The following is a 22,623-nucleotide window of genomic DNA, read 5'->3' as shown; positions in this document are numbered from 1 at the left end:
ATGTTGCCCAAGATGCACAAGCATCCGACAAGACCACCGTTCAGACCGATAGTATCTACTAAAGGCTCTATGCATGAACATACTGGCAAGTTTTTGGACAGATACCTTCAACCCTTTGTGCTGAACACCAGATCACATATCAAGGATACAACGGATTTCCTCTTGAAATTGGAGGAAGTGATCAGAGCATCTAAAGATGAGGATTTACTGATGTGCACTGTGGACGTATGTTCACTCTATACATCTATACCGCATGATATGGGGATCACAGCGATTGAACAGGAGTTGGCAAATTCAAACATGGATCCAGACATGAAAATACTGTTGATGGAATTGATGATTTTCACACTTTTTCACAGTTATTTTACGGTATTTGATCAGTGGTTTCACCAATTGAACGGGACTGCCATGGGAAATTGTGCCGCGCCGTCCTACGCGAATATCGTGATGAAAGCGTTTGAAGAGACACATATCTTGAATCAGAACACATGGCTCAAACATGGGAGAATCTTCTTGAGATTTATCGATGACATTTTCATCCTGTGGAAAGGAACGGAGTTGGAACTGACAGAATTTTTAACATCATGGAACGAGATCAACGAGCGAATTCAATTCACTTGGAACATGGATAGAAGGTGTATACACTTTTTGGATGTGGAAATACAGTGTGATAACAACATTTGGAACACAACGATCTTTCGGAAACCCACTGACAGGAATTCACTGTTGCATTATCAAAGTTTTCATAGACCAGGGTTAAAACGCAACTTACCTTTGTCTCAATTAATGCGAGTGAAACGCATAGTATCTTCGGAAAGTACTTGTCAACAGGAAGTCAACAACATGGTGGAAAGATTCAGAAATCGTGGGTACCCACAAGAGACTTTAAACACAGCAGTTAACCAGGTTGGAGCCATGAAACGGGAGGAACTGTTACAAACTACAGTTAAACCAACGAACACCAGAATGGTGGTGGTTTCGAAATACAGCATTCTGAGTAACAGTTACAAAAACATCATTCTTAAACACTGGTCAGTACTGAGTTTTGAACCAGATTTTCGAGGTATTTTTGATCAACCACCAATGTTTGCATACACCAGAGGTCGCAATCTCAAAGAGATGTTGAAGACATTGACCAAAGACAGTGAACCAACCACATACAGAGGTCTACGCCCTTGCTATAATTGCAGTAACTGCAACAATTGTATTGTAGGTAATACCATCAGCCACCCGATGAAGGGACATCCAGTGAAACTAAGAGTGAATGCCACCTGCAATTCAAGTAATGTAATCTACATGCTCAAGTGCCCATGTGGCAAATGTTATATCGGTCATACTGAAAGGAAGATCAGGACTCGATTACTGGAACACAAGAGCAATATAAGAACTGGCAATTTGAAGTCCACTGTTGCCACACACTTTGTAGAACAGAAACACTCTGTCGCACAACTGAAATATGTGATATTGGAGCAAATCACTTCCACCCACAACAATAAACAGACATTGCTCAAAAGAGAAAATTTCTGGATCCGCTATATGGCATCGATGCAGCCACACGGTCTTAACGATCGGATGGAGTTTTTGTGCTATTTATAATTTTGAAATCTGACTTTTATGCATTTTCATATGCCTTGTGAATATTCAATTGTTTCATGTGCTACAACTATTGATTTGGTGTAACATTCTTTATGTTTTCGTTTGCATGTCAATTTCACTCACCCAACATGGCCGCCACGTTTTTTTTGTTCACTTCTGTACTCTTTAGTCCGTTTTCACTGTTTGGGAGGTAAACACGGTTAAAACGCCATGACCCGGGCGCACTCCTGGGGTTCCCGACTGAAACACAACCACGCTCGTTTCTTTCAACTTCACCAAGTGAGTACTCCGTTTTTGGAGAATGCGCTGACATTTGAGCCCACAAGCGGCATACTGTAATGTTAACACGCGCTGTGCTGTTATTTTACAGACACCGCGCTGCAGCATGTTGAAATAGTCCGTGAGTATCGGTCTCACGCTTGCAAAGGGGTTTTATCTGGGACTTGACCTTAACTGCACTAGTCGGTGACGGGAGCATGTGGTATTGCACTAGAGACATGTGGAGAACTTTTGTTTCAAACCCGTTTGAGTAAACACATTTTTTGACATTATTTTACCGGGCATCCGGGTGCACTACCTGATAGGTATTATGTAGAATTGACACTTTAGTGATTGTTTTGGCACAGGAGATATGATGCACAGAGATTCAATTAATGGCATGAATTAGATGCAAGTAGATGATGTTGTTTGAAAACTGTATACTACACCCACAGTGATATGGAGATGTATTTCCTTTTTTTGTAGAGTTGACACCTGAGGAAGGGCCAGCAAATCGGCCCGAAATGCATTGGGGAAGGTGTTATATTGGATTATGAAGTTGTTGGATATACTACTGAATTATGATTTTGTGGAAACCGTGATGAAATAATAAATATATTTTGGAACCTCAACATGAGAAAAAAATTTATGGATTAAGTAAAAAGACAATTTGTCATCCTTCAATGCTGTGCAACAGGGTGTCTCCTGCCTAACGGGAGGAGCTTTGTATTAGTTCAGACTCACGCTGGGAGGTACAGACAGCGCCCTGACCTGTTTGCACGCTACAGAGTTCACCACTGATTAGAATTGGAACAATTCGCTGTGCAAGTCCCTCGCTCATTTCTTGTTCTAATTTTCCCGGAACTTTAGGACATCACATTTTTGACTGTTCTAATGTTTTGAGTTTTTGGCATTCTATTTGGCATACCTCTATGACAATTTTCAAATGTAATATACCACTATCATTGCAAAATGTTTTTCTAGGTTCATCTTCACCTGATTTTGATAGTTATACTCCTGTATCCCTATTATTTGACCTATTTATCGCATTAGCTTTGAAAGTTATTTTGTCATGTTGGAAAGATAGTTCCAAGTTATCCTCAGTTACTTGGTGGAATTTTATTTCTGATGAACATCAATTGCTACTGTCTCTTCTTCCTCTCTGCCCCAGAAAATTAAATCTGATCTTCTTTGGTTTCCTTTCACAACTTATCTTGCTTCAGATGCATCTTTGTCTTAACTATTTCTCTTTCTTTCTACCTTTCGTTTTATTTACATCATCTTCTTTCATATACATTCTTTAGTATTATTGCATTTTTCCATCATTTGTTCATAGAATATTATTAACTATGTTTTATTGCTCTGTTACATGATGTTACTTCTTTGTTTTCTTATTCTTTTCTCTCTTGTTACTCTGAAATTCAATACAAATTCTAAAACAAAAAAAAAAGACTCAAGGAAGTTTTGAAGAAATACATCGATAAGAGCAGATGTCTGACATGCACTGGAAGCATTAGCCTTCCTCCAACATCAGGACAGGAAGTGGAAATGAAGCCTTCTATGTTGTGGGAGGGCAGGAGCACAGCACTCATGGCATCGGCAGTGGGCAGCAGAAACAGAAGCACAGGTAAGAGTAGAAATACACACCACTCAAGATCAAGGTCACCTCATAAGATTCAAATTAAAATCTAGTTATTTGCTTTAGTTTCTTAGTTTTCCTAAGTGTGGCAGTGCTGCATAAATTGTATTCCATTGGCTCATTGACACTCTTTAACCATTTAATAAAAGTCTTGGACTTACTCTAGTGACATGCTTGGTACATGAAGCTGAATTCCCAAGAGAAGAGGAAGTCAATTAGGAAATCCTCAATCTAATATTTTACGGATCACCAGCCTTCCAGCTAGCTTGTCACAGAGGGAATCCACAAGGTGTCAAACCTCATTGAATACTGATGCTTGCTTCTCTGTCTTCTCTTCTAGCACCTCTACTTTTGGGGTGACAAAGATGTGGATGGAAACTAGATAGATGCCAAAATGCCTCATGTCCACCTCCTCACTTGCAGGAAAAGCTGGCTATCCCAACAGCTCAATTCCAGTAGCACTTTTCCTGTGTGGATCTATCATGCATTAACCATGACAATCTCTGACAGGGAAATTAAACAAATGTCCTCCACACAATCGAAGAAAACTTTTGATACATGTGGAACATTAGTTATTTTTTCCTAATTATGGACCTGCAACAACTGTTCCCTTTCCCTAATGCAGCTCCTGCCATATGCACAGGAGTCACTTCATCGAAGAACACGTCTCTGACATGGATGTATGACGGTACGACGCGTACCGTCACAACGCGTGCTTTTACAAAGCGTTTTTTGCTACGCAAGTCGTAACCACGACTTGCGTTGGGGGCGCGGATAGTAAATAATATAATTTACTATTCCAACACCAGTCCCCGTGGAAACTAGGGAAGGTGTTGGAATAGTACATTTACTATTCGTTATCCTCTAGCACCCTGCAGCGCAAGTCGTGGTTACGACTTGCGTTGTAACGGACGCGTTCTAAAAGTACTGCGGTGTAAAATCCTCGTCGAAAAGGATGTTCCCCCTCTGACATGCTAGGTCACTCAGAATGTGGGGGCTCAGCAAGGCACTCCATCTTTATCAAGTGAACTCCTTGAAACACATTTTTTTTTAAAATGTTGAGCTCGATCAATTTTGTGTCTTTTTGTAGGAGATACATCTGTATAATTCAAAATCTAAACTTCAGAGGTGGTCTATGCCTTATGGGATAATAGCGACAACATATTCAGCACACCACAAACACAAATGTCGCTTATAAAATGGGAGGAATTATTAACCAACTTCATGTTAATTACTGCATTGACCTTGAAGAGATGACGGTTGAGTGATCAGGGCAGCATATGCAATTCTTCACCTGGTTTTAGACACAGATCACTGTACTAGATGCTCTGGCGATACAAAGTAAAGGGCTGCTGTAAGAGGTAGTTCCATCTACAGCTGAGGTTTGTGTGGTCTGACTCCTTGATATCAGTGTGATGTTGAGTATGAACAATGCAAGGATGACTTACCCAAAAAGTGCCTTCAAACATCTTAAGGTCCAGTGGATCTCCTTGAAGTTTCCCATCGATGACCATCAGAGAGTGGCAGCTCGCGAGGGCTCCTAAGAGCGGCCCCCAGGGTAAAGATGCACCAGAGCTGAACTTGTGAACTGCCTGAAAACTGAAACAGAAACAATAGTGAGGACTCATGCTTGCCTCTCATTAGGGCTAACCATATTGTTTTAAAAGAATGAGAAATACAGCATCAACATATGCATGAAGGCGGGCGGTATCCTAGTGACTCAATAAAGGTGCTTCTGACCTCCAGTATGGAATGATATCTCCCCGTGTGTACAGGTGTCGGCTCACACTGATATCCATCACCAGAGAGTCTGATTCACCACTACTGAGGACGGACGGGAAGCCCTTTATTTTCATAAGCTTAACCCTTATAAACCTCAGTTTCTTCTCCTCACTTCCTCTATGCATGTCTTTGTTACTTCTTCTCGGCTTTCTTGAGGTGCTACTCTGCATTTCTACATCTGTTGACTTGTCTATGAACTTCACACCATACACTAGTAAACGCATCTCTCCTTGGTCATCTCGGCTTTCCCTGTTGTAGGAAATCAGGCTTTTGCCACCATCCTTTCCCTATAGTCCAAATTGTGGTCTCTTCTCTCTTAATTACCTTAGGCATCCAATGATGGTCTTATGCTACATATAATAATCCACATTTGTAAAGCGCACAATCACCCGTAAGGGTCTCTAGGCGCTGGGGGCCGTCGGGAAGATTAGGCAAGCTATTGCCCAGAGTCACATGGTGCTGGGCTAATCTGCCGTCAGTGCCAGGGATCGAACCGTGATCCCCAGATTCCGGAGTCAGTTGCCCTAGCCGCGGCGCCACACCTCTTCCACCTCACCAAAAGTGAGTGACATTTACAAAAGCTGTTATTCTGTCTTTAATCAGTCTTCACACTATCTCTAAACAGATCTGTCCTTCAATGTTAGACTGCCTTGTGGCAGTTTTATGTTGGAAAATATTGCAATGATTTAAAAAAGTTTAATCTTTGCTTGAAAAAAACGTAATTTTATTCATCATTGCTTAAGACTATCATTTCCAATTTGAGGTAGTTTTAAGATTGAGGGAAATTACATCTTTTCAGCGCATCAAACAGTTTAAAGAAAGAGTTAAACTCTGGAAGAATTTTGGTAAATCTATGATTCAGTACCTGTTCTTATTTGCAGTTATAATGAGGTTTTAGCTTTGCAAATTATATCAACAGACATTATTTTCACTGCATGTTAATATAAAATTTACAGATGATAGAAAAGTAAATTAAATTCAATAATATGAAATTTTAATTGCTGTTATTTAAGACTCATACCAAATCTTCTAAAAAAAATACAAGAATGTCCATTTAGGTTGTGGCCAAACTCACCTGTTCTCTCCTGAGGGGACGAGTCCCCACAGATCCAGGCCATCTTCTGTTAACGTTCCTGTCTGTGGCAGAATATGAAATAATATAACTTATTGCACCTCTTCCAGAAAGTGTCATATGAAGAAGATGCTAGGCATCCTGATGCTGCATTATGTATTTTTCATCTCATTCCCAGATATATAATTTGTGAAATATAAGGTTTATTTGAATTCATTAGCTTTGCCTTTCACAGCCAGCAACCTAATATTGGGGGTTGATTCCGATGTCGTTAGGAAGGGCTCCAGATGGAATACGGTATTGTTGACTTCGATTGGGAACCCTTGCTCCCTTCCAAATCATTTAGTGTTCCCAACGACCAATTACAATGCTCGGAAACCGCTCAAGCAGACCAAATCGGTTCCGAAAGGCATCCCGAAAGCCTGAGTCTTTCAGCGCTGATTCGTACAGCTCAATGGACACGGTTTCCAGATGAGTGATTCCGATGACTGATTCGGACAGCAGTTCCAATTTGGTTGGCATGAGATGAAACGGCTGCCAGAATCTGTCTTTGGAGGCCTGTTGCGGGCCCCCCTTTAGCCTGAGGCATCCAAATGTGGCCCGTGGGGTACCCAAGAGGCACCTCTTCGCCACCATGCACAATGTGATAGGCCCATTGGGTGCCCGCCACTGGGTGCAAGGTTTTTCCCAACCACCCCTTTCTTAAATGGGAGTCTGTGTTCCTTTTTGGGACACAGGCTCCCATTGAAGTCAATGCGAGTCCAACTGAATGATGATTGGAGGCATCATAATCGGCCGTCTGGACTCACAGGACACGATTCGTTTGGAAAGTAGTCCGGAACCGATTCGCTCGGAACAGTTTCCTACTGACATCAGAATCGGCCCCTTGGTTGACATTCTTAGGGGCAGATACAAGAGGATCACACTTGCAATTAGTGGCTGACCGCTCTGTTCCAGGAAAGAACAAATGACGAAGGGTACAAATCACCCATTTACAAAATGAGACCCCATAGTTCCTACAGATCTTTTTAAGTGCATCGACAACTCTGATTTCCTTGAGATTAGTTTTGGAGTCACCACCAACTTAGGGGGCTATTAGGATGGCGGTCGGAAAATCACTCCGACCGCCATGGTAGCGGGAAAAGATCGCCCACCAGGACTGTGGCATAACCGCCGGTTCAATTAGTATGCTCTGCAGTCGAAATCGGACTGCAGCGGTACGATTGCGGCCTTTAACATTGCGGTGGTTGCTGCAGCCAGCAGCACCGCCACAATGTCAAAAGGAGCATGTCCTGCATATCCTTGCACTGGCGGTTCCACAGCAGCGGAAAGGCTGGCTACCGCTGGCATCATAATCTTGCCGGCTGAGCCTTGCCCTGCACCGGCCACTTTTAAGCAGTCCAACTCCGCCCGCCAGGCAAGTGTGTGGAATGCTACTGGTGGAAATGTGGCTGGCAGTATTTCTCACTGCCACGGTCATCACCGCCATGCTTATGTGACCGGCAGCTTTCTAGGTTTCGATCGTGGACGGATGGCCGCCGCCATTCTGGCGGCTGCCACTGCCGGCGCGGCGGTTGCCACTGCCGGCGCGGCGGTGGCCATCCGTACGCCATCCTAATACACGCCATAGTCTGTGCTCCAAGCGCATTCACAGCACTAATGGTGAAAATGTCACTATGAAAGAGTTGGGACTTGGTTGCGTCAAAGGATAAAGATACAACAAACAAGCGCTCATTGGCAGCTATTGTACAGAATAAGCTCTTGGCCAACTCTCCCGCTCTCTCCATCCCCCCCACCAGCTACCCTTTCTCTTTACAGGTAGAGCATTCAGCAGATTTCCTCTGGATTTCCTGCGACAGAATGACCCACCAGGTGGTCATCATGACTAAGAAAGCCATTGCAAAGATGCAGCAGTTGACCTTTAGCTATGCTTCAAATGAAGCTGGCCAAATTCTGGAGTCATAGGTTAGAATATTCAAACTGAAATTTCTTGACTGTGTGGGCAGAGCCAAGCCTTTGCCAGCCCTTAGTAGTAAGTGCTCTTTATCCCAGTCCTTCCATACAAATCTGTACCCCAATCTGATTATTACAGGCTCAATCTCCCCAATGAATATAAACTAAAGCCCATGTGATTGTAAACATTCAAGATGGAGTCAAACTGCTGCTTTTACCTTGTCGAAGCAGACAATGTTGGCTTGTCCCCATAGGTTGATCCTCTGAGGGCTGAAGCAGAAGATGCCCCTATTCTTCAGCCGTTTTTGGGCGTACATGACACCCACCGCTAGAGCAGCAAGGAGAGAGGGTGGCACTGCTATGGTCAACACGGAGATCCCCATGAGTATTGTTTCCTCGGTGGGTTTCTGGTGGGGGAGGGTCACCACATTGTTAGTAAATACAAATAAAGACATTTATGGTTAGAATGTTCGGTCTGATTAGCACTTAAATTGCAACGCAAAATTCAAATATATAAATTTATTTTACATGCTTAAGTTAATAGAATGGTATGGTTTTTAGAAGACAATGAATACATAAACTTTATTGGCTCTGTGTGCACTACATCCACAGATGGTAGTTCAGGAATCCCCTGCAGACACTGACAACCACACCAGACACAGCCCATGAACATATCAGGCATGCCTTCCTTTTCACTCAAGAAAACAGTGATGACCCTTCCTGAGTCTAATGCCTAGATGCATCAAACAGAATTGCATTCGCAAACGGTGCGAATCGCAATTTTCGGCCGTTTGCGAATGCAATTGACTAATTTGGAATGCATCATGCATTTCGCAATTTTAGGAATCGCAACCATGTTGCGATTTCTAAAATTGCGATTGCATTTAAGAAATCGCAATTTGAGATTTCTTAAATGCAATGCATGATTATTTTTAAATTGCGAATTCGCATTTTGGAAGGGGTAAAATAGCATGAAGTTGAACTTCATGCTAATTTACCCAAAACTTTCAAACATGCACAAGTTACATATTTGAAACTGTTAATTTACACACACACATGTCCTTGGGGCATGCGTGTGTGTAAATGGATCTTAAAGTTACATTTCAGGGGTGCAGGGAGGGGTTCTTTGGACCCCCCCCTGCACCTTTGAAATTACATTCACATTTTGCGATTTGCAAAATGAAATTCGCAAAATTTGAATGCCTTCCCATTGATTCCTATGGGCCTTTTGGCCCATAGGAATCAATGGGAAGGGTTTCCTTAATTGCGATTCGCAAATTGTGAATTGCAATTAAGGAAAAATACCGAATCGCAAAAAAAATGGAGAATTTTTCATGCATTGCCATTTGCGATTTCTAAATTGCGATTCCTTAATTTTTGCAATTTAGGAATCGCAAACGGCAACAATGATGCATCTACCCGTATGTGCACTAACTGTGGCACATTCAGATTGGATTAGAAAAACAGATTCTTTCAAGTGTGGACAAACATAGGTCCTGATCTCCAGTCACTTTTCTTTTACTGTTAGGGAACAGTTTTGTGGGCTAATTGTATCCAAACCTCCAGTACCCAGCCTCTAAGGGAACCGGGATCTCAATGTGACACCAACCAGATTTCTGTTCCCTTGTGGACCACTGGTGTGGACCTCTGATGTGGTGTGAGACCCCTCAATAAAGTAACACTGACTGTATTTATTTATTTTTAAATATTTTTTGAGCTGGAACCTGTATTTCCTAAATAAATAAAATCATCTGCTACAGACAGTTGATGTAAGAGTAAGTGCACACATGTGTAGGCTGAGTCAGGAAGATTATTGACTCTCTGTACATAGGTGGCTCTGTGGCAGAAGGGCCAAGACTAAAATTGAATATTTCAATGGGATACGGAAAGGTCATTCAACAGTCCTTCTGGTTAATGTGTACAATATGTTTTCCACTTTGAACATGTCATGTTTGAAATGCATGGCACGGTAACTTGTGATTGGAAAATGGAACTAGGATCAGACATGTTGGGAACTTTAGGGGTGCAACCACCTATGGCTTGTCTCTCCAGGACCAATGGCACATTTGATCTTCACATCCTTTATTGAAATAATTAGACAAACTATAGAAGGATGTCAACAAGAATTTAGTTTGTGCCATATGAACACGAGATTTGTTCTCATGTGATCTGGACCTGTGAGGACTGATCTTCCAGTATAAATGAAGAAAGATATGTGGCAATCATATTATTAACATCAGGTGGGTGGGAAAGGTTCAAAACAGGATTGTGTTTGATCACTTTAAAGGTGTAATTGCATTTGATGGGATGCGCAACCTATATCTGGGCAATAGAGTTCTGCATTAAAAAGCAGAATACTGGACAATTAGATTGGATTGCTGTTTCATATGCCCAAGAGAAAGGCAGTCTATGGTATTCTTTCGGAGTTGAAAGCAGTGCTTATATTTTGCAGGTGGGCTGGCGGTGGTCCTGGGCACTGGCACGCTTTTTATGGGACTAGTACCTTTTAAGTCGTCACAGTGGCGGAGCAGCGTCATTTTAGTTGCACCCTAACAGGTCACAGAAACGCAATATTTACATGTGACGGACACTATATACTTTGGTGTGTTTCATTTTAGTAACACAAATTTTAGCGTTAGTTATTAAACTATCTTTTATTATCAAAATGTTATAATTATTAAATCTATTGACTTACAATGTAAAGTGGTGTGCTAAAATGCATTTAATGCAGTACATTGACTAGGGACAAGTGATTTTGAAATGTATGTGTGCCTAACGTTGATTATAATGTGAGGATTTGCAGTTCTTGTTTACATTCACATGTGTGCATATTTCCTTACTGAAAATTGAGTTTGCCTTTATTAAATGTTTGTGTTTACTTTGAATAATTTGTGGCTGTAGAGTCATGTATCCAGTGTGGATATTTAGATGACTTGCTAATTTAGCATAACTGTGGGCCTTAAGCTTAAAGGTGTAGACATATAATCATCAACATGAACAAGAAGTTTGCCTTTGCAATGTTCCTTCCTCTGCAGGTCCACCTCTGTAATCTCATAGTCAGTGAAAGGAGTATCTTTGTACTAATGATAGCAAGGATCAAGTAAGAACATTTGGCAAAGAATGTGGAGCCAATGAGCTGAATGAGGGGAGTCCATCCATGGGACATCAGGAGAGAGGAAACATTCCAGGTCACCCGGATGGTCTACTTGTGGGATGTGAGGATCAAGAGAAAGGGAAAATGTCAACCTTGGGAGAGTGGAAAGCTGATATTGACCAAGTGAGAGGTGTGCTCACCTTTGAATCTTCTAGGTTTCATTTCAAGTGAGAGGTGTGCTCACCTTTGAATCTTCTAGGTTTAATTTCAAGTGAGAGGTGTGCTCACCTTTGAATCTTCTAGGTTTCATTTCAAGTGAGAGGTGTGCTCACCTTTGAATCTTCTAGGTTTAATTTCAAGTGAGAGATGTGCTCACCTTTGAATCTTCTAGGTTTCATTTCAAGTGAGAGATGAGCTCACCTTTGAATCTTCTAGGTTTAATTTCAAGTGAGAGATGTGCTCACCTTTGAATCTTCTAGGTTTAATTTCAAGTGAGAGGTGTGCTCACCTTTGAATCTTCTAGGTTTCATTTCAAGTGAGAGATGTGCTCACCTTTGAATCTTCTAGGTTTCATTTCAAGTGAGAGATGAGCTCACCTTTGAATCTTCTAGGTTTAATTTCAAGTGAGAGATGTGCTCACCTTTGAATCTTCTAGGTTTAATTTCAAGTGAGAGATGTGCTCACCTTTGAATCTTCTAGGTTTAATTTCAAGTGAGAGATGTGCTCACCTTTGATTCTTCTAGGTTTAATTTCAAGTGAGAGATGTGCTCACCTTTGAATCTTCTAGGTTTAATTTCAAGTGAGAGGTGTGCTCACCTTTGAATCTTCTAGGTTTCATTTCAAGTGAGAGATGTGCTCACCTTTGAATCTTCTAGGTTTAATTTCAAGTACGAGATGTGCTCACCTTTGAATCTTCTAGGTTTAATTTCAAGTGAGAGATGTGCTCACCTTTGATTCTTCTAGGTTTAATTTCAAGTGAGAGATGTGCTCACCTTTGAATCTTCTAGGTTTAATTTCAAGTGAGAGATGTGCTCACCTTTGAATCTTCTAGGTTTCATTTCAAGTGAGAGATGTGCTCACCTTTGAATCTTCTAGGTTTCATTTCAAGTGAGAGATGAGCTCACCTTTGAATCTTCTAGGTTTAATTTCAAGTGAGAGATGTGCTCACCTTTGAATCTTCTAGGTTTAATTTCAAGTGAGAGATGTGCTCACCTTTGAATCTTCTAGGTTTCATTTCAAGTGAGAGATGAGCTCACCTTTGAATCTTCTAGGTTTAATTTCAAGTGAGAGATGTGCTCACCTTTGAATCTTCTAGGTTTAATTTCAAGTACGAGATGTGCTCATCTTTGAATCTTCTAGGTTTCATTTCAAGTGAGAGGTGTGCTCACCTTTGAATCTTCTAGGTTTAATTTCAAGTGAGAGATGTGCTCACCTTTGAATCTTCTAGGTTTCATTTCAAGTGAGAGATGAGCTCACCTTTGAATCTTCTAGGTTTAATTTCAAGTGAGAGATGTGCTCACCTTTGAATCTTCTAGGTTTAATTTCAAGTGAGAGATGTGCTCACCTTTGAATCTTCTAGGTTTAATTTCAAGTACGAGATGTGCTCATCTTTGAATCTTCTAGGTTTCATTTCAAGTGAGAGGTGTGCTCACCTTTGAATCTTCTAGGTTTAATTTCAAGTACGAGATGTGCTCACCTTTGAATCTTCTAGGTTTCATTTCAAGTGAGAGGTGTGCTCACCTTTGAATCTTCTAGGTTTCATTTCAAGTGAGAGATGAGCTCACCTTTGAATCTTCTAGGTTTCATTTCAAGTGAGAGATGTGCTCACCTTTGAATCTTCTAGGTTTCATTTCAAGTGAGAGGTGTGCTCACCTTTGAATCTTCTAGGTTTCATTTCAAGTGAGAGATGTGCTCACCTTTGAATCTTCTAGGTTTAATTTCAAGTACGAGATGTGCTCACCTTTGAATCTTCTAGGTTTAATTTCAAGTGAGAGATGTGCTCACCTTTGAATCTTCTAGGTTTAATTTCAAGTGAGAGATGTGCTCACCTTTGAATCTTCTAGGTTTCATTTCAAGTGAGAGATGTGCTCACCTTTGAATCTTCTAGGTTTCATTTCAAGTGAGAGGTGTGCTCACCTTTGAATCTTCTAGGTTTCATTTCAAGTGAGAGGTGTGCTTACCTTTGAATCTTCTAGGTTTAATTTCAAGTACGAGATGTGCTCACCTTTGAATCTTCTAGGTTTAATTTCAAGTGAGAGATGTGCTCACCTTTGAATCTTCTAGGTTTAATTTCAAGTGAGAGATGTGCTCACCTTTGAATCTTCTAGGTTTCATTTCAAGTGAGAGATGTGCTCACCTTTGAATCTTCTAGGTTTAATTTCAAGTGAGAGATGTGCTCACCTTTGAATCTTCTAGGTTTCATTTCAAGTACGAGATGTGCTCACCTTTGAATCTTCTAGGTTTCATTTCAAGTGAGAGATGTGCTCACCTTTGAATCTTCTAGGTTTAATTTCAAGTGAGAGATGTGCTCACCTTTGAATCTTCTAGGTTTCATTTCAAGTGAGAGATGTGCTCACCTTTGAATCTTCTAGGTTTCATTTCAAGTGAGAGATGTGCTCACCTTTGAATCTTCTAGGTTTCATTTCAAGTGAGAGATGTGCTCACCTTTGAATCTTCTAGGTTTCATTTCAAGTGAGAGGTGTGCTCACCTTTGAATCTTCTAGGTTTCATTTCAAGTGAGAGATGTGCTCACCTTTGAATCTTCTAGGTTTAATTTCAAGTACGAGATGTGCTCACCTTTGAATCTTCTAGGTTTAATTTCAAGTGAGAGATGTGCTCACCTTTGAATCTTCTAGGTTTAATTTCAAGTGAGAGATGTGCTCACCTTTGAATCTTCTAGGTTTAATTTCAAGTGAGAGATGTGCTCACCTTTGAATCTTCTAGGTTTAATTTCAAGTGAGAGATGTGCTCACCTTTGAATCTTCTAGGTTTAATTTCAAGTGAGAGATGTGCTCACCTTTGAATCTTCTAGGTTTCATTTCAAGTGAGAGGTGTGCTCACCTTTGAATCTTCTAGGTTTAATTTCAAGTGAGAGGTGTGCTCACCTTTGAATCTTCTAGGTTTCATTTCAAGTGAGAGATGTGCTCACCTTTGAATCTTCTAGGTTTAATTTCAAGTACGAGATGTGCTCACCTTTGAATCTTCTAGGTTTAATTTCAAGTGAGAGATGTGCTCACCTTTGAATCTTCTAGGTTTAATTTCAAGTGAGAGATGTGCTCACCTTTGAATCTTCTAGGTTTAATTTCAAGTGAGAGATGTGCTCACCTTTGAATCTTCTAGGTTTAATTTCAAGTGAGAGATGTGCTCACCTTTGAATCTTCTAGGTTTAATTTCAAGTGAGAGATGTGCTCACCTTTGAATCTTCTAGGTTTCATTTCAAGTGAGAGGTGTGCTCACCTTTGAATCTTCTAGGTTTAATTTCAAGTGAGAGGTGAGCTCACCTTTGAATCTTCTAGGTTTAATTTCAAGTGAGAGATGTGCTCACCTTTGAATCTTCTAGGTTTAATTTCAAGTGAGAGATGTGCTCACCTTTGAATCTTCTAGGTTTCATTTCAAGTGAGAGGTGTGCTTACCTTTGAATCTTCTAGGTTTAATTTCAAGTGAGAGATGTGCTCACCTTTGAATCTTCTAGGTTTCATTTCAAGTGAGAGATGTGCTCACCTTTGAATCTTCTAGGTTTCATTTCAAGTGAGAGATGTGCTCACCTTTGAATCTTCTAGGTTTAATTTCAAGTGAGAGATGTGCTCACCTTTGAATCTTCTAGGTTTAATTTCAAGTGAGAGATGTGCTCACCTTTGAATCTTCTAGGTTTCATTTCAAGTACGAGATGTGCTCACCTTTGAATCTTCTAGGTTTCATTTCAAGTGAGAGATGTGCTCACCTTTGAATCTTCTAGGTTTAATTTCAAGTGAGAGATGTGCTCACCTTTGAATCTTCTAGGTTTCATTTCAAGTGAGAGATGTGCTCACCTTTGAATCTTCTAGGTTTCATTTCAAGTGAGAGATGTGCTCACCTTTGAATCTTCTAGGTTTCATTTCAAGTGAGAGGTGTGCTCACCTTTGAATCTTCTAGGTTTCATTTCAAGTGAGAGATGTGCTCACCTTTGAATCTTCTAGGTTTAATTTCAAGTACGAGATGTGCTCACCTTTGAATCTTCTAGGTTTAATTTCAAGTGAGAGATGTGCTCATCTTTGAATCTTCTAGGTTTCATTTCAAGTGAGAGGTGTGCTCACCTTTGAATCTTCTAGGTTTAATTTCAAGTGAGAGATGTGCTCACCTTTGAATCTTCTAGGTTTCATTTCAAGTGAGAGATGAGCTCACCTTTGAATCTTCTAGGTTTAATTTCAAGTACGAGATGTGCTCACCTTTGAATCTTCTAGGTTTCATTTCAAGTGAGAGGTGTGCTCACCTTTGAATCTTCTAGGTTTCATTTCAAGTGAGAGGTGTGCTCACCTTTGAATCTTCTAGGTTTAATTTCAAGTGAGAGATGTGCTCACCTTTGAATCTTCTAGGTTTCATTTCAAGTGAGAGATGAGCTCACCTTTGAATCTTCTAGGTTTCATTTCAAGTGAGAGGTGTGCTCACCTTTGAATCTTCTAGGTTTAATTTCAAGTGAGAGATGTGCTCACCTTTGAATCTTCTAGGTTTCATTTCAAGTGAGAGGTGTGCTCACCTTTGAATCTTCTAGGTTTAATTTCAAGTGAGAGATGAGCTCACCTTTGAATCTTCTAGGTTTCATTTCAAGTGAGAGATGTGCTCACCTTTGAATCTTCTAGGTTTAATTTCAAGTGAGAGGTGTGCTCACCTTTGAATCTTCTAGGTTTAATTTCAAGTACGAGATGTGCTCACCTTTGAATCTTCTAGGTTTCATTTCAAGTGAGAGGTGTGCTCACCTTTGAATCTTCTAGGTTTAATTTCAAGTGAGAGATGAGCTCACCTTTGAATCTTCTAGGTTTAATTTCAAGTGAGAGATGTGCTCACCTTTGAATCTTCTAGGTTTCATTTCAAGTGAGAGATGAGCTCACCTTTGAATCTTCTAGGTTTCATTTCAAGTGAGAGGTGTGCTCACCTTTGAATCTTCTAGGTTTCATTTCAAGTGAGAGATGAGCTCACCTTTGAATCTTCTAGGTTTCATTTCAAGTGAGAGGTGTGCTCACCTTTGAATCTTCTAGGTTTAATTTCAAGTGAGAGATGAGCTCACCTTTGAATCTTCTAGGTTTAATTTCAAGTGAGAGATGTGCTCACCTTTGAATCTTCTAGGTTTCATTTCAAGTGAGAGATGAGCTCACCTTTGAATCTTCTAGGTTTCATTTCAAGTGAGAGATGAGCTCACCTTTGAATCTTCTAGGTTTCATTTCAAGTGAGAGGTGTGCTCACCTTTGAATCTTCTAGGTTTAATTTCAAGTACGAGATGTGCTCACCTTTGAATCTTCTAGGTTTAATTTCAAGTGAGAGGTGTGCTCACCTTTGAATCTTCTAGGTTTAATTTCAAGTGAGAGGTGTGCTCACCTTTGAATCTTCTAGGTTTAATTTCAAGTGAGAGGTGTGCTTACCTTTGAATCTTCTAGGTTTAATTTCAAGTGAGAGGTGTGCTCACCTTTGAATCTTCTAGGTTTCATTTCAAGTGAGAGGTGTGCTCACCTTTGAATCTTCTAGGTTTAATTTCAAGTGAGAGATGTGCTCATCTTTGAATCTTCTAGGTTTCATTTCAAGTGAGAGATGTGCTCACCTTTGAATCTTCTAGGTTTCATTTCAAGTACGAGATGTGCTCACCTTTGAATCTTCTAGGTTTCATTTCAAGTGAGAGATGTGCTCACCTTTGAATCTTCTAGGTTTCATTTCAAGTGAGAGGTGTGCTCACCTTTGAATCTTCTAGGTTTCATTTCAAGTGAGAGGTGTGCTCACCTTTGAATCTTCTAGGTTTAATTTCAAGTGAGAGATGTGCTCACCTTTGAATCTTCTAGGTTTCATTTCAAGTGAGAGGTGTGCTCACCTTTGAATCTTCTAGGTTTCATTTCAAGTGAGAGGTGTGCTCACCTTTGAATCTTCTAGGTTTCATTTCAAGTGAGAGATGAGCTCACCTTTGAATCTTCTAGGTTTCATTTCAAGTGAGAGATGAGCTCACCTTTGAATCTTCTAGGTTTAATTAGATGTTCAATTGCTGTATTATTCAGACCCCTTCCTGCTTGGAGAGGTGCAGACCGTTCTACTTTATCTCTGAGAGTGTACAGCTAAATGCCACATACTTGACTCTGCTGAACAGGTTGCTACTGAAATGTTTACTTCTGCTGACACCTTTCTGCTTATTCTTAAAATGCATCATGCTTACCCTAGATGACTTTAATTAGTGTAGGATTTGACTAGGAATTTAGAATGATTTGAGCCTAATCAGGAGAACTGCAAATACTATACTGAGCATAACATCTTGTTTTTGCTCTTTTGCATTGCTGCCAATGAATGTTTCTTATTATTGAGACTGAACTTTGTAAGATGAATTGGTCTGCCTTTGGTGATTCTCTACCTTTATAATGTTTTTGAGATTCATCTATATCAGTTTAGCTATTAGTTTGTAATAAACCTTATTAACCTTAGTACCTGATTCCTGGTCCTTCTTCTGTGGCCAAATGAGTTGCATGAATACTAAACTGTCTGGTAAATGTTAACTCCTTATTACTTCCTAGTCAACTACAAAGGTCCATTGGAGGATAAATGGTAAGGTTGGCCCAGTTCTTTTTCAATGCGAACAAGTAAAAAACTAGAAATTAATTTGGTTTTCTTTGCTGCTTTGTATCAGTGTTATAACCAACCAGGGAGACTGTGGGTCTACACATATTGTGCATCAGACATGACATTGTACAAGTAGTCCGGGGCCTTGTCAAGCTACCATTCCACAAACAGAACATCCATGGTGGCCTCCCTCCAACAAATGGGTGCTACTATAGCCGGGCCAGACATGCTGCCTTGCATACTATATCCTTTGTTAACCCCTTCGACGCTGATGACGAGCTGAGCTCGTCATGAGTTACGCCTCTCGTACGCTCATGACGAGCTCAGCTCGTCATGTAACGCGTGTTTTTTAAAACCGCCGCGCACAGCGGGAAAAGCCGCCGCGCGCATGCGGTTAAGGATGAGTCCCTTGCCTCACACCTGTCCAATGACCATGTGTCCTTCCATGACCGCTGGTGTTTGCACCACCTCCATGTTGACCCCTGGAGCAATCCAGGTTTGTGGGGAAACCAGCAAGAAGTGAAATTCAGCACACCTGGCAGTAGGAGAACAACCTGGAACCAAAGTCATACCCTGCCCTCTTCTAAGCCTTAATGTTCCATTGCCTTCCAAGCCCTACCCCAGGCTCCTCCAGTGGTGCAATGCCCCTCTGCCTCCCCTAGCTCTAACTCACATCCCGTTACCCATACCTTTTTTAAACTGAATTCACCAAGTCATTAAAAGTCTCTCAAAACAGTGAATAAATGAAAATGCTACTTACACCTTCTTTGCTGTATATCACAATTGAGTAAATCATGGCAATGACGCCTAATACAGCAAGACATATGATAAACCGGATTGCGTCTTGGTGAAGTTTGAAGTTGACAGGCCTGGAATATAGAATGGACCTCACCAGGTCACCTTTTGCTGTGTTGAACCCTAGTGGAGATAGAAAAACAATGAGAATATGAGAGGCAAACACTTAAAGGAGTGTATATAATAATGCCATTGTGAATAGCAGTGAACAGTGTGTATACAGATCTGTAGAACTGCATACTGTGGCTGACATACAACGTTTTATCAGATGACACTTAAAGATAATTCATCTTGGGTTAGTTAGGCACCAAGCAAGCAGGCTACCAATGCCAGGCTAATGGAACACAATGATGGTGTGAAAAGTAAGGGTCAATAAAAAGGGGGTAATAAGCTGAAATTATAGGCTTCTACTGGGTTTAGGAGTTTAGTCCAACACATCATAGGATATTTAGTAAATTAAGGGCCTTTTTACGAGTTTGGCAGTCCATTGACTGCTGTTTCTGCAGTTGCGGTGATACTGCCACGAGCTTGGCGGTTCGAGCATCGTATAATCAGATGGGAAGATTGCGACTGCAAAGACTGGGGGTGAAATGCCGACACTGCAAGGACATCGCTGACCGCCTGGGAAAATCAACTGCCATAGTGCGGTACTGAAGAGCTTCACTGCTATCCGTATTACGAGATGGCTTCTCTGACGAGCCAAACGCTGCAGTGGGACCGCCGTCTAGAGATCAGCAGAAAATAAGGATTTGAAGTGCATACTCACTCCTTTCCTGTTCTTCCGATCAGAGTTTGAAGTGGATTCCTGTCTCCTGGTCCCCCCTACACAGCAACATCTTCACCCTGAGAAATACACAGGTTAGTGCTCTTTGTACCATATACCCATTGCCTTGACTGCCCAAATATGGGTCCGACTCTGGCAATGGGTAGGTGGTATTTTCTACATGTATCATGCATATGTTTGCATTCAACACATATTTATTTTATTTATTTATTTATTTAAAGAGTTTTATATAGCGCTGGCTAGACCCGAAGGTATCAGAGCGCTTTACATGAGAATCAACGATGTAACAAAAAAAGTACAAATTACCCAATACATCAAAAAATAGGCAATACAATTAGGAGAGGGGAGAGAGGAGAGAGAAAAGTAGTGGAGGCGGCAGGGAAGGTGAGAAAGGGAGGTTAAGGAAAGAGACAATAAGGAGAGACGAAAAGAAGTCTGTCAAGAGACCGACTGGGTAGGTGACGGCCAAGGAGGGAATCCACGGCACATCTCCCCTATAGCTAAACCAGGTAGCTCCATTGGGCATCAGACAAAATAGTTCAGTCTCAATACATTGAGAGAGGAGAGAAGGAGATACATAAATAGAGGGAGGATGGGGGAGAAGACGACAGGAGAGACGAACGGAAGTGCAACAATGTGGTTCAACAATATAACAGAAAAAGATCAACAATTACACATTACATCAAACAATCAGCAATACATTAGAAGAGGAGAGAAAGGAGAGAGAAAAGTAGTGGGGGGTAGGAGAGGTGAGAAAGTGAGGATAAGGGAAGAGACAACCGTAGAGACGAAAGGAAGTTTGTCTAAAGACCGACTGGGTAGGTGACGACCAAGGAGGGAATCCACGGCCCATCTCCCCTATAGCTAAACCAGGTAGCTCCATCGGGCATCAGACAAAATAGTTCGGTCTCAAGTGTCGAGGGGAGAGGTTCACAGAAAAACAGGGTGGGGACAAAGGGCAGGGGCAGGTGAGGGCAGAGGACAGAAGCTGGAAAGAGTAGGAGCGGAGAGGGGAGAGGGTTGGGGAAGATAAGGTCAGGAGAGACACGGCAGCATTTGCCCGAAGTCCGGCTGGGTAGGTGATAGTCAAAGGAGGGAGTCCAAAGTCAATCTCCCCTATAGCTCGTGAGGTAGCTCCACCGGGCATCATACAAAAGTAGCTAGGTCTCAGCTGTCTAGGGAAGTAAGCAGGGAAAAGGACCAGGTGGGTGACCGTTCTACCATCACTGTGTTGTTTGGGTGCCTCCCGGTGTATACCAGAATTGTGCTGGGTCACTGAGACTCTTTATATTGTTGTGACTTTGTCTTGTTGCACCCCTCCTTCTTGTTGCTGTTAACCTGGCGGCTTCCTGTAGTCCGGTTTTAAGATGGTTGCCTCCTGTGCCCCCCTGTGTGACCCGTGGTGTCTTGTCTCCTTTTGGTGTCCCTAGGGTCCTGGTTGGATGTGTTGCGGTGGGGCCCGGCAGCCTGTTATCTCCCCTCCCTTGATATTGCTGGGTGTCTGGCTGTTTTAGCCAGTTTTGGGCCTCAGCGGGTATGTGGTCTCTGCTCCCTACCATTCTCTACTGCTCTCTCCCAATGGCTTATCTGGGGGTTCATCTGCTGATCGCTGGGTCACTGGTTGCTCTGTAGGTCTGCAGGGCCTGCTCGGTTGAGGGTCAGACATCGTGTACTTTCTCTCCTCCCGTCTACTAATTCGCAAATCTTTGTGTTTTTTTTTTTTTTACTTTTGAGTTGAGGCCACAGAGTTGAGGCAACCGAGTGTAGTGAGGCAGGCTCCCGTCACCGCCCACTGGAGTGAACACTGTTATTATGTCGTCTTCTTCACTTCACTGTGGCACCCCTTAGGCTGTCCCGTGTCTAAGGCGGTTTCAGTTTCACTTTTCCTCCCAGCTGCCTGTGAGGGTGTTCTTTTCAATTGCTGCCTCCGTCACCACTCGTTCAAATCCCCTTATGCTGGACTCTTAGTCTGTGTGGTTTAGTGTTTTGAGTGAGACTGGCGCCACTTTGTTCGGCCGGGTGTGTGACGGGTTGGACCTCAAGCACCTGTACACATGATTCCCCCTATCCGCCGTCCTGCACACTTTCCGGTTGGAAGCCTTCTCTCGATTTTCTCGTTATCACCCATACGATCAGAGCCCGCTCGCAGTCTCAGTCAGCCTCCCTCTTGCTGCTGCCACCATCTACTCACTGTTGCCCTCCCCGTGTCATACATCTCGCTGCTCAGAGGTGCAGGTGCAGGGGGTACAGGCTGTTACAGGGGAGTGTCGCCGTTGTGTGTGATGCTGCCATGCTGCTTTCTCCACCCATTTGTAGGTCTCTGAACCAAGCGCCATCTTGGGCTGTGGTGGTTTCGCTTTTTTCTTCTTCTTTTTCCCTTTTTGGCGGAGCGCTGTCCCCCCCAGGGCGCTCTCTTCGTGTTCCCCCACGCTGTCTCCGGCTCCAGATCCCTCGGTCAGTATCACATTGGGATTTACCATTCTAGCTGGTCACTTTGTGGTTTGAGACCTATAGTGGTTGGCTGTTATTTAGGCACCTATTTTAGTATTTGAGGAACTCCCTTGAATAGGCCGCCCTACTGTTCCTTGTTCTGTGTTTTGTTTAGACTTATATTGTCGTCCCCGGAGAGGTCGGGTTGCTATTTTCATCGCTGCTTAGCTTCTGCTTCTTGCCCGGCATCGCGCTGTTTCCCGCCAGAGCCATATGCAGTCGGAATGTTCACACGGCATCAATATGTATGGGAAACTAGTCACCACCACTGCAAGATCACAGCAGAAACACCGCGGACACAACAGTGAACTTGTATTACAGTGGCCGGAAGACCACCAGCACTGCGGTCTTCCAGAGGATGTGGGTGCGGTCTT

General features: G+C 42.1%; 1 protein-coding gene across 1 annotated transcript in view; it reads right to left on the bottom strand.

Annotated features, from left to right (window-relative positions):
* LOC144792390 (putative cation-transporting ATPase 13A4) overlaps positions 1 to 22,623 on the bottom strand; it is a 466,918-nt gene that overhangs the window by 238,886 nt on the left and 205,409 nt on the right. Inside the window, exons 11-14 of the mRNA XM_078667375.1 lie at positions 18,941 to 19,098; positions 8,519 to 8,707; positions 6,351 to 6,412; positions 4,942 to 5,092 (exon numbers count right to left, since the gene is read on the bottom strand). Of these exons, the coding sequence (XP_078523501.1) occupies positions 4,942 to 5,092; positions 6,351 to 6,412; positions 8,519 to 8,707; positions 18,941 to 19,098 (560 nt within the window). The remainder of the gene's footprint in view (positions 1 to 4,941; positions 5,093 to 6,350; positions 6,413 to 8,518; positions 8,708 to 18,940; positions 19,099 to 22,623) is intronic.

This window comes from Lissotriton helveticus, chromosome 11 (genome assembly GCF_964261635.1).
Source record: "Lissotriton helveticus chromosome 11, aLisHel1.1, whole genome shotgun sequence".
Classification (NCBI taxonomy): domain Eukaryota; kingdom Metazoa; phylum Chordata; class Amphibia; order Caudata; family Salamandridae; genus Lissotriton; species Lissotriton helveticus.
Note: the sequence above shows the minus strand (reverse complement) of the source record. Positions and strands in the feature narration are given on the sequence as shown.